Raw genomic sequence first — 14,802 nt, forward strand, 5'->3', positions numbered from 1 at the left:
TAGGAGAGGTGTGGTAGGGGTGTGTGTGTGTGTTTGTATAATATGCGAGGTGTGGTAGGTGGTGTGTGTTGATAGGGTAGGGTAGGTGTGGTAGGGGGTGTGTTGGTATGATAGGCAGTATTGTATATAAGGGGGGGGGGGTAATGTGGCCATAACCCCATCCCCCTTTGCTACTGCTCTCAACTCATTCAACCCAATGCAACCAGGTCGCGAGGGTGTAAATACTGTACTTAGAAAATAATTCAGGCCCATAGTCAAGGGGGAAAGCCTCCAACAGAACAGAGATTTCTGCCAGAGTAATATATCTGCACTGGGCAGATTACACAATATTATTCATTTTTCACACACAAAACTAATTTTGACTAAAGGTAAATTATACTTAAGCATCCCCTCACTGGATCTGCTGACGTGTGCTACTGTTAGTCCTGGATCTGTGTTTGTGCTGTGTGTGTGCTGTTCCACTTGTTGAGTGATGGGAATGAATGTAAATCTGTGTACCTCAGCATTTCAGTTGCTAATATTGATGACTAACTCGCTGAAGCATTACAGTATTTGTTTTGATGTTTGTACTCTTACTATGTTTTCATAAGTGAGTTCTGATATGATAATAATTTTTGGGGAGAATTGCTTTCTTTGGTAGATAATTAGGTGATTAGGCATGCACTACTTTGTCTGCAGTGCACTACTTTGTCTTTCTCGGCAGTGAGCCAATCATCTTCAATTGATGCCAGTCACCAGTGTATGTTTATGAACCATACTGTTTGGGCGGCTGCTCTCACGTCAACAAAAAACGTAAAATTACACCATATCATAGTAGGTTTTTCTATTTAGTATGCCGAGGACTCCAGAGGGTGGAGCCTCATCGCTAGGAGGTTTTTCTTATCAACTAAGGTTGGGTTAGGCTTAATTTAGAAATAACCACTTTTTTAACACATTTGCCAAAACTATGACAGTGTCCACTTTAAAACACAGTGAAATTGCAGTGTTTTTAAATTTGCTTTCTATGAAAAATCAGTGGTGGGTCAGTCGTCAATAATTACGAGTGCTGCTTGCTGAAATCCTGAGTGATATCAACTGAGTGTTGATGCAAGAGGTGAAAAGTTAAGAAAAGGTGTTGTCAAAGCCTGTTGTATTATAGTTTTTTTGTTATATGTACGTCCATTTGTGAAATCTGTGAACTCGAACAAACAGAAAATAATAAATATCAAGCAGTTGAAATAGTAAATATAAAGATAGCATTGGTTTCTGAGTTCTGTTTGACTACATTTGGTCAAGTCAGCATGAAATTGGATGTCGGTGCTAGAATTAATATACAGTTATAAATATTTTTAACTAGCCTAGAATACCAGGTGCAAAAGTTTTGGTTATCATATTGTGATTGATGGTTGTTGATTGTTAATGAGCAAAATCATTTCTAAAACTGAACCAAATAATGTATATTTTCATCGGCCATAAAATATGCCCCCTACTTTCACCAGTGGATGGTAAGGGGTGTGTGTTGGTGTGATAGGAGTGTGTGTGTGTAGTCTACGTTTCATCCTCTGAATTTGCTGGAAAGACAAGAGAACAAAAGTCAATATTCTCACTGACATCAGCTGTAGGAGCATCGAGGGTACCATTATCCATGAACTTTTACGTTGGACTGGCCATGGTACCTGCATGGACGACAGTTGACTATCAAAACAGCTACCTTACAGTCGCTTAACGAATGGTAGATATAACATTGGTAGGCAACAGAAAAGGTATAAGGATTATCTTTAAGATAAACCTGAAAAAGTGTCAAATTGACCCCCACTCCTGGGAGATGATCACTCCGCACCGTAACTCATGGAAGAGCACCACACGAGAAGGTGCCAATACTTTCAATTAGCTTGACTACATACCAAAGCCGACAAGCGCCAGCACCAGAAAGTTGCTGTCGCCGTGTAGTGGATTCCTTCCCTACAAGCACCGAACCTTCTCGAATTCCCCAGCCTACGCCTCCAGCGCCGCCCACGGAGCGGGGGTCATCTATCTACCCACGCCTACCCCCGCCTTATAAGGCCTGACACCGCTGTGACTACCCTCTCTTTCTACACAGTGCCACCAGCAAGCAACACCTCCTCCTCACCGGCCTGGCGGCTCCCCCCGCCGCGCCCGGAGGGGAAGGGGAGTATTGTAGTGGATTCCTTCCCTACAAGCACCGAATCTTCTCGAATTCCCCAGCCTACGCCTCCAGCGCCGCCCACCTCAGAGCTCAACAACGGTGACATTTTTTTAAAAACTCATGTCATTGTATCATAGCTGGATGATCGCCATAGTCGATTCCGAGTGACGGCCACATACGGCTTGTGGTATGCAGCATTCACCCATCGAGTTGAGCATCGCTGGAATTACCTTATACGCACTATCCCTGATATCAGACCCCTCCTCCGCCCTCTGGAAGAAGCCAACAGCATCGTTTTTATTCCAATGCTGTACTAGTGAAACACTTTCACCTAACCTATGCGGAGAAGACACTCCTTAGAGACTGGGAGGATTGGGAATAACCAATCCAAAGGAGCTTGCTGCCACCTCACATCAGAACTAAGTCAAGCTCACAGCAGCTCTGAGAGCATAATAGCTCAGAATCCATGAAGTGTGGTGGATACCAATGAATTAAACAAGATTTGATGGTCCATTACGAAAGAACGACAGCACATCCAAAATGATGAATTGCAACAACTGATGCTGCAATTGCCAGAGAATTTGAAAAGAAAATTCTAAAAACCAGTTTTTGTGATATAGTCCAGAATGCAACATCTAGCGTTATACTTAGGTTTGTAAATGCCTAGCATTAACTCGCCAGGGCAGCATACGGGCAATTAAAACATAGCTATAGCACCGGAGGTGGGTGCCTCGAACTGGCTAACAACGTTGCTGATAAGGGCAAAAGGCTTCAGCCTTAATAAACAAGAATTTACAGATGACACTGCTCTAAGGTATGGTTGATCATTAGAAGGTTTGCCCACCCAATGCATGTGTGGCTCATCATACAGCATTGACCATGCCATTGTGCAAGAAGGAGGACTTCGTTTTCATGAGACATGATGAAGTAAGGGAACCTCACAGCAAATATACTGAAGGAAATATGCCACGATGTTACGGTGGAACCGAACCTCCTTCCATTGGACGGTGAGAATCACAGGACTTCCAACACATCCAAAGAAACCTGTGTGGACATCAACGCTCGAGGATTCTGGATGAGGGAACAACAAGTCTTCTTTGATGACAGGATATTCAACCTCATGGCTGCATTTCACCGTAACCTGTCTCTCGAGGCTGCACACAAGTGGAACGAGAAAGACAAGAATAGGGCGTAAGCGGAGAGAATTTAGTATGTGGATCAAGAGAGCTTCACACCTCTGGTGGTGTTCACAACCTCTGGTGGGTTGGGACTAAGTGCAAGATGCTTTTATGCATGCATGGCTGAGGTGTCATCTGAACAGAAGCAGCAGCCTAGAAGCCATGTTGCAGCCTGGTTGAGATGTCGACTGTCCTTCTCTCTGCTTTGTTCTCAACACAGCTATGGTATTAGGATATTTATTATTAAGGTAATAAAATGGTGGCAAAGGTGTGGCTATTGTGGGAGGCTGGAGGCCACATTAAAAAAAGTATTAGTAGTAGTAGTGTGTGTGTTTGTGTGTGTGTGAGAGTAAGACGTTTAAATTGTTATCGTGATCAGATCACTCAAACTCTGAACTTAAGCATTCAGCTGTCATTTTTGTACCCATACATGCACTATAAATGTCCTTTTTCACACCCACATACACACACAGCTTCTACGCCCTTAACTCATGAGACATAAAGGCAAGCATGAACTTAGCATGCTTCCCTGTTGGGCGCTGTAAACGCTCCTGTGCTTCACCTTACACAAAGATGTAGGGGAGTGCCCAATAAAAAATACAAACCATATGTCGCATAATTCTTCCTGTCTGTCTCTTCACTTCAGATTATTAGTGAGTGTGGAGGTGCGTGAACATGAGGTGGTGGGCATAGATTTTGAGATTGAGTGTTTAACTGCTTCATCAATACCCACTGGTGACGTGCCCACCCCTTACACTGCTGACACTGCCCAGTACTCTCTGATAGGAGACTACGATCTCATCTACACGGTATGTTGACATCTCACCTGTTGTTAAATTGGGAATGAGGTGAGTAATTGGAGTGTTGACAAGGTGTGTTGAGTAACATCCCATTATATCTACTCTACTGATATTATGTGGATTTTGTAGACATAACACTAATGAACTATAAAGGAGAAAATAACGCACAGTAGGGTAGGTTAAGTTGCTAGGAATGTAGGTCTTCCTATGATGATGGGCACCATTAAAGGGTCTGACTAATTACCCAAATGTAGCCGCAATGAAGTCAAATAATGGTCCTACAAGCGTGAATCGGGCTGTGAATCACTTCTCGACTAGTATTTGGTGTCAGGAAGTCACAAAAAATTGGTAAACTTAATTTAATCCGAGTTAATAGATCGAGTGCATGTACCTAACCTAACCTAACCTCGACTAGTATTAGGCGTCACGAAGTCACAAAAAATTGGTAAACTTAATTTAATCTGAGTTAATATATCGAGTGCATGTACCTAACCTAACCTAACCTAACACAACTCAGATTAAATTAAGTTTACCAATTTTTTGTGACTTTATGACACCAAATAATAATCGAGAAGTGATTCACAGCCCGATTCACGCTTGTAGGACCATCATTTGACTTCATTGCGACTACATTTAGGTACATTTGGGTTCATTTGGGTAATTACTCGCTCCCTCGGTACAAGCACGCGATCTATTAACTCCATTTAAATTAAGTTTTCCAATTTTTTTTGACTTTGTGACACCAATTACTAGTCGAGAAGTGGTTGGCAGTCCGATTTATTCATGTAGGACCATTATTTGACTTTATTGCGGCTACATTTGGGTAATTAGTCGGACCGCCATCAAAGGGTAAAGATAGATTCAACTAAGAGACAGGTTGATTTGCGTGATTGTAGAAAATATAATTTATCATCTAATTAATTTTCAGATTACAAGTGATCTGCTGGGCGGGGTAAGTGCCTGGACCAGTACAGCCTCAGTAATATGTCAAGAAATTATTACTGCACCGGTGTTAGTAGCAGAATTGTGGGTTCCCCTCCTCATTAACACCAGCTTTGTGATCTCCTTCAACCAGGTGTGTTCCTCTATGCTACTGGCTCTTGCCCAACACCTTGATAGAGAATTTCGTATTATCTGATGATTACACACACACCAGTTTATTTCATTGGGTGCATAAACACCTAAACAATAACCTAATCTAACCTAATGCTCACTCAACCTCATGTAAACTCATGCTCACTAACCTAACGCTCACCCAACCTCAGGTAAACTTATGCTCACTAACCTAATGCTCACTCAACCTCATGTAAAGTTATGCTCACTAACCTAATGCTCACTCAACCTCATGTAAAGTTATGCTCTTTAACCTAACCTAACATAACCTGATAAACTCAAACCTAGCCTAACCTAACCTTACCTTCCAGGTAGCCTTAGGGTGTTTAATCATCAGGTGAAATAAGATGGGATATCTACTCTTCAGGTCATAAAGAATTCCTAGTAAGAATGAGAATTGTAAGCAAAGAAAAAAGTGTTTGTTGAAGACATGAGTACTTTAGCAAAACATTTATTTGTTCATCAACTTTTATGGCCTGAGACTATGCTGTACTGATCAAATCTAGAGAAATTTTAAAATTGCTTTATCTCTCAGTTCAGTAGCCAGCCATAGTAATTATATTTTGCTGAACATTCTGTAAGCAAGACATTACATTGACTCATTGACTATCTTTTTTGTCATTTTGATATTTTAAGAAAAATAATGGATTTTGTGTTCTAGGGTGCCCCAGTCTTCTCAGAGTTGAACATAGGACCGGAGGTCAAATACACTTACTATGACAGTTAGTATTGTTGTCGGTGTTTTGGATCTCAACACTTTTGTGTAGTATCATTTCCATCAGTATTCCATAATAATTTATTAAATTTTTAACCTTATTTTGAAGTAATGAATCATGACCTGTGATCAATATGTTAGTGATTTAAACTAATTTGAATGAAATAAGGATTTTTTAAAGTCAATTCACCAATGATCCCATTAAATATTGTTTTTCTTTGGTAGATGCAACAAATATTGACTGGGATGTAAATTTGTACTACACTGCAACAGGAACCTATAACCTGACAGGCAATGCTTCTAATCTTGTCAGCTGGGTAAGTGTATGACCATCAAGGGATTCCAGAGGCAAGTCCAAAGATATATTTGTATATTAATACACTGATGAATCTGTCTGAGTTCTAATCATATGTGTCAAGTTCTTAGTAATTTTTAGTTGTTACCTGTATACAAAGATCACATGATATAATTTTAACATGCTATGAAGACAGGACTATTGAGGTAAATAGACAAAAGAGCCCCAACTTAGGTCAATCAATTAAAATAATAATTCTGTCAGCATTTTGCTTTCTTCAATAAAATTAAATTATGAATCAAATGAATACTGTGTTCTGATTGTTCTTTTCAAAGAGCTGTTTACCATTACTAAAACAAAAACATTGCCCAAATCATTATATTGTTAGTACTGTATCTATAATTTCATCACAAAGCAGATTACTAGGCATTCAGATTATTGGTCTGTTCTCTTACTTTGTTATGACCTCTATTGTCCAATGCTAGTATAGAAGGAAACCGGAATACTGTACTCAGAGAAGACCTGTCATGTTTGGTAGTGGCACACTTGACAATGCCTTTCTCATATCTGTCTTGGGCTGAGGATTGAACCCAGAGCGCAATGGTGAGAGATAGGCGAGTTACCCATGTTCATTCACCTGCACTTATACCTGGAACAGTGGCTGGCATGTTTTGTGATATGTGGCAACTCTCTGGCTATTATTGAGAGGTTCCTTACGGCCAATACGGGAGTTGCCACATCTCACAAAATGTTCCAGCCACTGTATCAGGTATAGGTGCAGGCGACTGTACCACCAACACTATTGCTATGGTTAGCTGTCCATCTGTTTGTTTATAAACTGTTTTATATTCTATTCTTATAACACTGCTGGTGCTTTACCACTCATATTTGTTGAAATTTAGTTCTAGAAGTTGGCATCATTCAAATCTCATAGTGGCTGCTCTTACTGTAAACAGAATACAACTTTAAATAGTCAAATTTTTTATTATTTTTATTTTAAGTTAATTTTTGCTGAAACTTTCTTTGAATGTTCCTTGCATGGTCTTTGTACAGTTTGTTTGACAGTAACATTTGCCAACCCAAGTGGATGTTGAGGCATTATTAGTGATGTTTTTTCATTCAATCATTATAAGTTGGGTCTCATGTCTATTCTCTGCTACAATTTATCTTTTTTAATATGTTTTAATCCACTTTATGAATACTACCTACAATAACACTGAAAAACAACAGGTCTGGAGTTGATTGTTAAGTACAGTATAGTGAATTGTCTTATTATACAGATGTTGAAGGTTTGTACAAGGTAATCCATTATGGAACGTGTTAATAAACGTTAGGTGTTTACAGGTACTGTACACCAGCCTGGTGCATGTGGTACCTGTGCTGACCGACAATTGGCAAGCAACTACAAATTGCCCCTGTCTAAATGTTAGTCAAGGGTTTAACCTCATCATAGACCTACCAGAAGCCCCAAATCCACCATTCACAGCAAACATCACCGCCATGTACTCCAGTGGAGATCTTTTCCGTAAGTGACATCTGGAGCATTTTTTTACATTTAAGCATTGTCACTTGTTACTTAAATTTTGGTCAACGGCTCACTTCTCAGTCTCACCATCAGTAAGCATAAGGCATCTGCTGTGCTCTTCTTTTAATGTGCTTAAATATGTGTTAGTGCCAGACTAGCCTGGATTTATAAGAGCTCTCACATGGTTGTGTCACAAATTTAGCGGTAGATTTTTCTTTAGTTCATTACTGTTTCCTCAAGGGTAGTTATGTGTCTTTAGCATAATTGATTATTACCATATTGCTTTAGCACTCTGGGGAACCATGTAGTTTTGGATGCATGAGATGGAAGGAATGTCATTTTTTGCTAACATTTTGAGAAATTTATCAAAAAGTAGGATTATTTGTCTTGCATTATGAAAAAATTACAAAATGAATACAGTACAGTACACTGAAATGTTTAACATGCAAAGCTTCTGTACATCCCTCAAAATTTATTCTGCTATACCTTCCTCATATTTTTTATTTATTTATTTTTATTTTTTTATTTTATTTTTTTATGGGGATTAGCCCACCCTGGCACAGGTCACTGACCCACATCGGGGCCTGGGGGGCGAAAATGTAATAATAATAATAATAATAATAAAGAACCATAAAGAAAAAAATCAAGAGTGAGAAACAATATACCCTGTATGTATGTTGTGTGTTCAAAGTGAGAGAAACAATTGAGACCCTGCAATCGTGTGTAAATGAGGCAGAAAGTCAGATCAGCAACCTGGGACTTGGTCACAATTTTTGTGATGCCATATGGCAGCAGGGTCTAACATTAGACAATACATAATGCTTCCAATATCTTCCCAGGTGGTAGTACCTCCCTGTTTGGTAGCTGCCTACTACCTACTTATCAACTTTGTCATACACAGGCTCTGGAATGTACATGAACATGTTCACGATGATTTACTGGCGGATATAATTCCATAAATGTTTCCTGTTATTGATTTCTGTAGTTACTGATAGCTTCTTAAACTTGAGGCTGTGACCCCTCGTGGAGTGGTCCTCAGCCAACCACATACTATATAATACTTTATCCTCTTTGCCACTGATTGGCCTGTTAGCTACTTAAGCAGTTGGTCACATCTCTGTTATGCACTGTTGGCAAGTATTAGTTCCAGAATGTATCTGTACGTGCATCAGTGCTGGTCAAGTCTGTTCTTGAATGAGCTCCCACTTGGTGCCATCACAACAAGCTCTGGTAGATCATTCCAAGAGTTCACAATTCTCGCTCCTAAAAAGTTTGTCCTGACAATTTTCTGAATTTGTGGCTTCTTCAGCCTTAAGTTATGACCTCTAGTTGGTTGGGCATCTTCCAGCTTCAGGTATGAACACTCGACTGAGTAATGTCCTCTGAGATGTTGATAAACTTATATTATGTCGCCCCTTGCCTGTCTACTGTCTGTAGTATAAGATAAACAATTGCATACTTTCTTATCTCTGGGTACCTGAGGTGCTGTAGTGCAGGCAAATACTCTGAATGTGGAAACATGTCACTTTTTTTGTATCATATTCGCCACTTATCAGCTGTTTGGGCACTCTATCCAAAGCTGGGACTGGGAAACTTGTGGTGTTTGGTAGGGTCACACTGGATAACCCCCTTCTCATGTGTGTCTGGGCTGAGGCTTGAACCCATGACATATTGGTGAGAGTTATGTGCATTACCACTGTACCACTTTAAAGAGTGTTATGAAGGACGAACCCTCAAGGTATCTGAATGTTATTCTCATAAGGCCCCCTAGCTTAGTGACCTGTTTCACCTTCTTACAATATCCTGAGAACTTTAGTTCATTGTCAGCATATATATCCAGGTCCATTTTGCATATGGTCTCTGTTAATGCTGTTTCTTCATCCTGTTGGGACATAGGATATGTTTCCTTATTGTTCGTATGACTTAGGTGCATCCTTTTGCATTTCGTGACATTGAATCTTAGCAGCTGACAGATCTTCCTGTCGCTCTTCACAGTCTGGTTGGTTCTTAATGTCCCTGAATAACTTGGCATAGTCCAGAAACATTTGTATGGAGGAGTGTTTAGCTTCTGGCATGCCATTTATGAAACAAAAAACAACAACGGGCCCGTGCACTGTCCTGTGGTACCCCGCTTGTCAAGGGTATGCATGACGATTTCGTGCCATTAATAACTACACACTGCTTGTGGTCAATTGAAGTGCTTATTTTCATCTGTTAAACAATCTTCTGCTCATCTGTAGTTTAAACTGGGTGACTCAAAATTTTCTCTATCTTCAGGGTAAGTGAAGAATCTCAGTGTGAAATACTTGATTATTCACCACCTCATATGTATCTTCCCTTTATAACTGGAGGTTTGCCTTCTGGCTGTTTTCCTGTCTATCCACATATTTGTTTCTCTAATATTTTTCATTACCGTGCATTACACATGAACCGGATTTTTTTTTATTATGCAAAACAGGCTCACTGTTGGACACTCATAGGAAACCTGCACTGTAGATGTAATATAGTACTTATTTCTTCTCTGTGCTGAAATATGTAGACAGTATTTTTAGTTTATTTTCATAATGCAACTATTGATTTTGATACTGTTACTTTTGCTCCAGCTGCACAGAGCCTGGACTTCGGTACCTCTGCTGGTGGAGGGGTGGCTGAGGCTCTCAGTGAGATGTTCCACACAATAATCCTGGTGCCAGGCAACTATACCTTAACGTTTGTCCTCAGGAATGAGGTGTCCAACACTACATTCACCACCTGGGTCAGTTGTTGCTTGTTTGTACATATCATCGGTGTTTTTTTACTTATACTGTATAGTGAGAGGACAGCACTAACATTTAGGCTGAACTGTGTTATGGTGACTGTGAAGTGATATTTTCAGTGTTTTTGTGACAGTAAGGTACATTGACTCTGGTGTTTTGAAAATGTGAGCAGTGTCGGCCGCTATCATTGTTTTTGTTATCGACATTCGCTCTATTTTTGTTATAAGTGCTTTTGGTCTGTTTTTGTGTTTGAAGTGAGCAGTGTAACTCTGAAAATGTCTGGGAAGGCCAAGGCATCCAAGACAATCATGTCTCTGAGGTGTAGCTTGACATTCTTAAGCAGCATGTCTCCACTCCACATGTGATGATGACCAGGCTTATTCTTCAGGATATGGTGAGTGATTTTTAATTGCTCTCTGATACATGTGTTTGGGGACTGGCTGGGAATGTATCCCATTGAACCCCATGTTATAATGCTCCCTATTTACGATAATTCACCTAGCGACGGGTTTTTCAGGAACATAACCCCATTGTATCTCGAGGCTTTCCTGTATGTACACACAAATTTCCCCCTTCATTTTTTATTTGAAAATTCATGTGTATAAGATTATTCAAGAATGTTAGTTGAATACTGATTAAATGTACGCAAGAGAAAGTACGCATAAAAATCTAGACCTGCTTAAGGACAAAGTTTATCCCATTTTGTCTACTCCTGGGTCCCCATTTATTTTTTCCCCTTTTTGTCCACTCTGAAATAACTAAATTAGTGTTTTCTTTACACAATAGATGTAATATCAACAGATGTAGTGCAAATCATAGCCATTGTGAGTGGAAGTAATAGGAATGGACAAAATGGGAAATTACCATCTACCAATAATAATACGTAAAAGGACATTCGTATCTGTCTCTGTCTGTGAGTGTGTCTTCCGAAACGTAAGCAGTTAGAGACTTAAAACTTTACAAAGATATTACATGGCTCCCAAGGTTGTGTACCTTGGTACAGTATTACTACTAATCACAGACCCTTGGTTGGTCCAGGCAAGAACCAAAGATCTTCTCTAACTTAGATATCACCACTGTTAGGGAGGGCAAACTTTGACAGTCAAGGTTTTACAGTATATACCTAACCCTAGTGAAGCTGGAGATTTTTGCTAGTTGGAGATAAGCATCTGATGGCTTTATTGCTTATTCCCAATAATCATGCCCCCATCTCATGAATTAACTGCAAGTCAATAAGAGAACTTTTTATTACAGGTGCTGGTGGAGGAGGGATTGGCAGATGTCGTGGGAACTCCTAGATTTATATTGGATGGTATCTTGACTGAGGGTATGGGTGAAAACAAGAATTCCTTCATGTACAACACCACCATCTACTTCCTACCATCTGCCTTGAGAGGAAAGTATTCGTAACTATATTATTGTGTGATTTTTCTCAGCTGAGAAAAGATGCCCTGCCTCGTCCCCAAGAGTTACAGCTGATTGGCCATTGCAAACCTGTCTGATTTCGTCCTGATGGAATGATGCATTTCTAAATGAGTTTATTCAGAATCATTGGGATGACCGTTTCTGACGAGAAAGATATTTAGCTTAATTATACAGTGGTTCCTCAGTTAACGAGCGCCTCGGTTGACGAGATTTCGGTTAACAAGTTACCTTCCATAAGATTCATAACTTCGGTTAACGAGCATTCCCTCGATTAACGAGTTTTTTACAAGCCGACCTCAACATGTTTTTGCTTGCATTTGGCGGTCCACCAGCTGTAGTATTAGTCCGCCAATACAGTAATCGGTTTTAGGGCTTAAATTCCTTACTATTTTAGTAAATATCAAGAAGTTTATACTATTCAATAATTTTAAAAGTTTAATATTAATATTTTTTAGTCATTTTAACAATTATTGAACATAATTGAAGGTAAAGAAACTAGTTTCTGGCATGCCAACCAGCCTGTTAACACACAAACAGGCGTTAGTCTCTCTCTTTTCAGTGGAGGTAACATATTGCTTGAGACTCTCTTCAACTAAATGCTTTTTTCTGTGTTTCCAAGCAAATTATTGGTCATTTTGAAATTTATTTTACATATTGACAATATATAATGCAGTGCAGTGTTGATTTAAAGAAAATAATCTTGAATTACACCAAGAGAACTAAAATTTTATGGGTGAAATGGCGCCATGGGGTGTTTTCTCTTCCACCCCAATGCCTTCTCTTCTCCCTTCTCCTCCATCCCCATTCTAATTCCCATCATCATCATCCAGGAGCCTTCTACATACACACCTCAAAGTAAGTGTGCTTTTCTACATTTTTTGTTGAATTTAGGCAATTTTCTGTGAGCTGGAACCAGTTACCCAAAAACCCATTGAAACAATGGTTTCGGTTAACGAGCAACATGCTGGAACGGATTGTGCTCGTAAACCGAGGGACCACTGTATTAAGATACATACATTCATTATTTTAAACAAAAGTATGTAGAAAGTTTATCAGAAGGTAGGTAGGTAGTATATGTTCATTTGAATGAAGGTAGAATGGAGCTAGTGGGGTGTTTTAGATATCTGTAGGAGGCTGTGTCTCCAGTACAAATGGAATTACAGTACTGTACTGTACTGTATGTAATAAACTGATTCACAGAGTAACAGAAAAAGAGGAAGCAATACCAATAGGTGTGTTGAAATATATGGAGGCAATCATAGGACTGTGTAGTGGACTTGTTGAGCCAACATTGTTATATCAATACTAAACATGGATTCTGTATCCTACAGAAAGAAACAAATTAGAAATGACATCAGTGATATCTTTGAGTGGATAATCTGAGGCCTTATGTACAGGAAGAAAAATGAATCAATTGGTAAAGAGAGTGTGTAAGTCAGTGGTGGATATGAGGAGTGAGAAGGGGAAGACCAAGGAGGTGGCCAGATGGGGGGAAGGATACAGTGGAGGTGAGGGGGATGGACATCAATGTGCTTGAATGAGGGGAAGTTTATATAGGATGGTTTTGGTGGAAACGTGTTGCTGGTTGATGATGCTGCTGATGGTTGTTGTTGTTGTTGCTGGTTGATGATGCTGCTGATGGTTGTTGTTGTTGATGGTTGATGCTGCTGCTGATGGTTGTTGTTGATGATGGTTGATGCTGCTGCTGATGGTTGTTGTTGATGATGGTTGATGATGCTGCTGATGGTTGTTGATGATGATGGTTGATGATGCTGCTGATGGTTGTTGTTGATGGTTGATGCTGCTGATGGTTGTTGTTGTTGATGGTTGATGATGCTGCTGATGGTTGTTGTTGATGATGGTTGATGATGCTGCTGATGGTTGTTGTTGATGATGGTTGATGCTGCTGCTGATGGTTGTTGTTGATGATGGTTGATGATGCTGCTGATGGTTGTTGTTGATGATGGTTGATGCTGCTGATGGTTGTTGTTGTTGATGATTGTTGATGCTGCTGATGGTTGGTTGTTGATGATGGCTGATGATGGTTGATGCTGCTGCTGATGTGTCAGGTTGTTGACGGTTGATGCTGCTGATGGTTGTTGTTGATGATGATGGTTGATGCTGCTGATGGTTGTTGTTGATTATGGCCGATGCTGCTGCTGATGGTTGTTGTTGATGATGGTTGATGCTGCTGATGGTTGTTGATTGGCGGTTGTTGCTTGCTGATGGTTGTTGTTGATGATGGTTGATGCTGATGGTTGTTGTTGATTATGGTTGATGCTGCTGCTGATGGTTGTTGTTGTTGATGATGGTTGATGATGCTGATGGTTGTTGTTAAGGATGGTTGATGCCAGTTGATGGTGGTTGTTGATTGCGGTTGATGCTGCTGATGGTTGTTGTTGATGACGGTTGATGATGCTTGACGGTTGTTGTTGATTATGGCTGATGCTGCTGCTGATGGTTGTTGCTGGATGACGCTGCTGCTGATGGTTGTTGTTGATTATGGCTGTTGATGCTGCTGATGGTTGTTGTTGATGATGGTTGATTGATGCTGCTGATGGTTGTTGTTGATGATGGTTGATGATGCTGCTGATGGTTGTTGTTGATTATGGCTGATGCTGCTGCTGATGGTTGTTGTTGATGCTGCTTGCCGATGGTTGTTGTTGTTGATGATGGCTGATGATGCTGCTGATGTTGTTGTTGATTATGGCTTTGATGCTGCTGCTGATGGTTGCTGTTGATGATGGTTGATGCTGCTGGGCTGATGGTTGTTGCTGATTGGTGGCTGATGCTGCTGATGGTTGTTGTTGATATGGCTGATGATGCCGCTGATGGTTGTTGATGATGAT

At 40.1% G+C, this 14,802-nt stretch overlaps 1 protein-coding gene across 1 annotated transcript in view; it reads left to right on the top strand.

The window, feature by feature from the left end:
• Positions 1–3,919: 3,919 nt before the first annotated feature.
• LOC121873059 overlaps positions 3,920–14,802 on the top strand; it is an 87,758-nt gene continuing 76,875 nt past the window's right edge. The window contains 7 exon segments of the mRNA XM_042376374.1: positions 3,920–4,133; positions 5,053–5,199; positions 5,899–5,959; positions 6,178–6,269; positions 7,592–7,772; positions 10,376–10,527; positions 11,783–11,924. Coding sequence (XP_042232308.1) covers positions 3,933–4,133; positions 5,053–5,199; positions 5,899–5,959; positions 6,178–6,269; positions 7,592–7,772; positions 10,376–10,527; positions 11,783–11,924 — 976 coding nt within the window. The 5' untranslated portion in view covers positions 3,920–3,932.

Source organism: Homarus americanus, unplaced genomic scaffold (genome assembly GCF_018991925.1).
Source record: "Homarus americanus isolate GMGI-L3 unplaced genomic scaffold, GMGI_Hamer_2.0 scaffold11022, whole genome shotgun sequence".
Lineage (NCBI taxonomy): Eukaryota > Metazoa > Arthropoda > Malacostraca > Decapoda > Nephropidae > Homarus > Homarus americanus.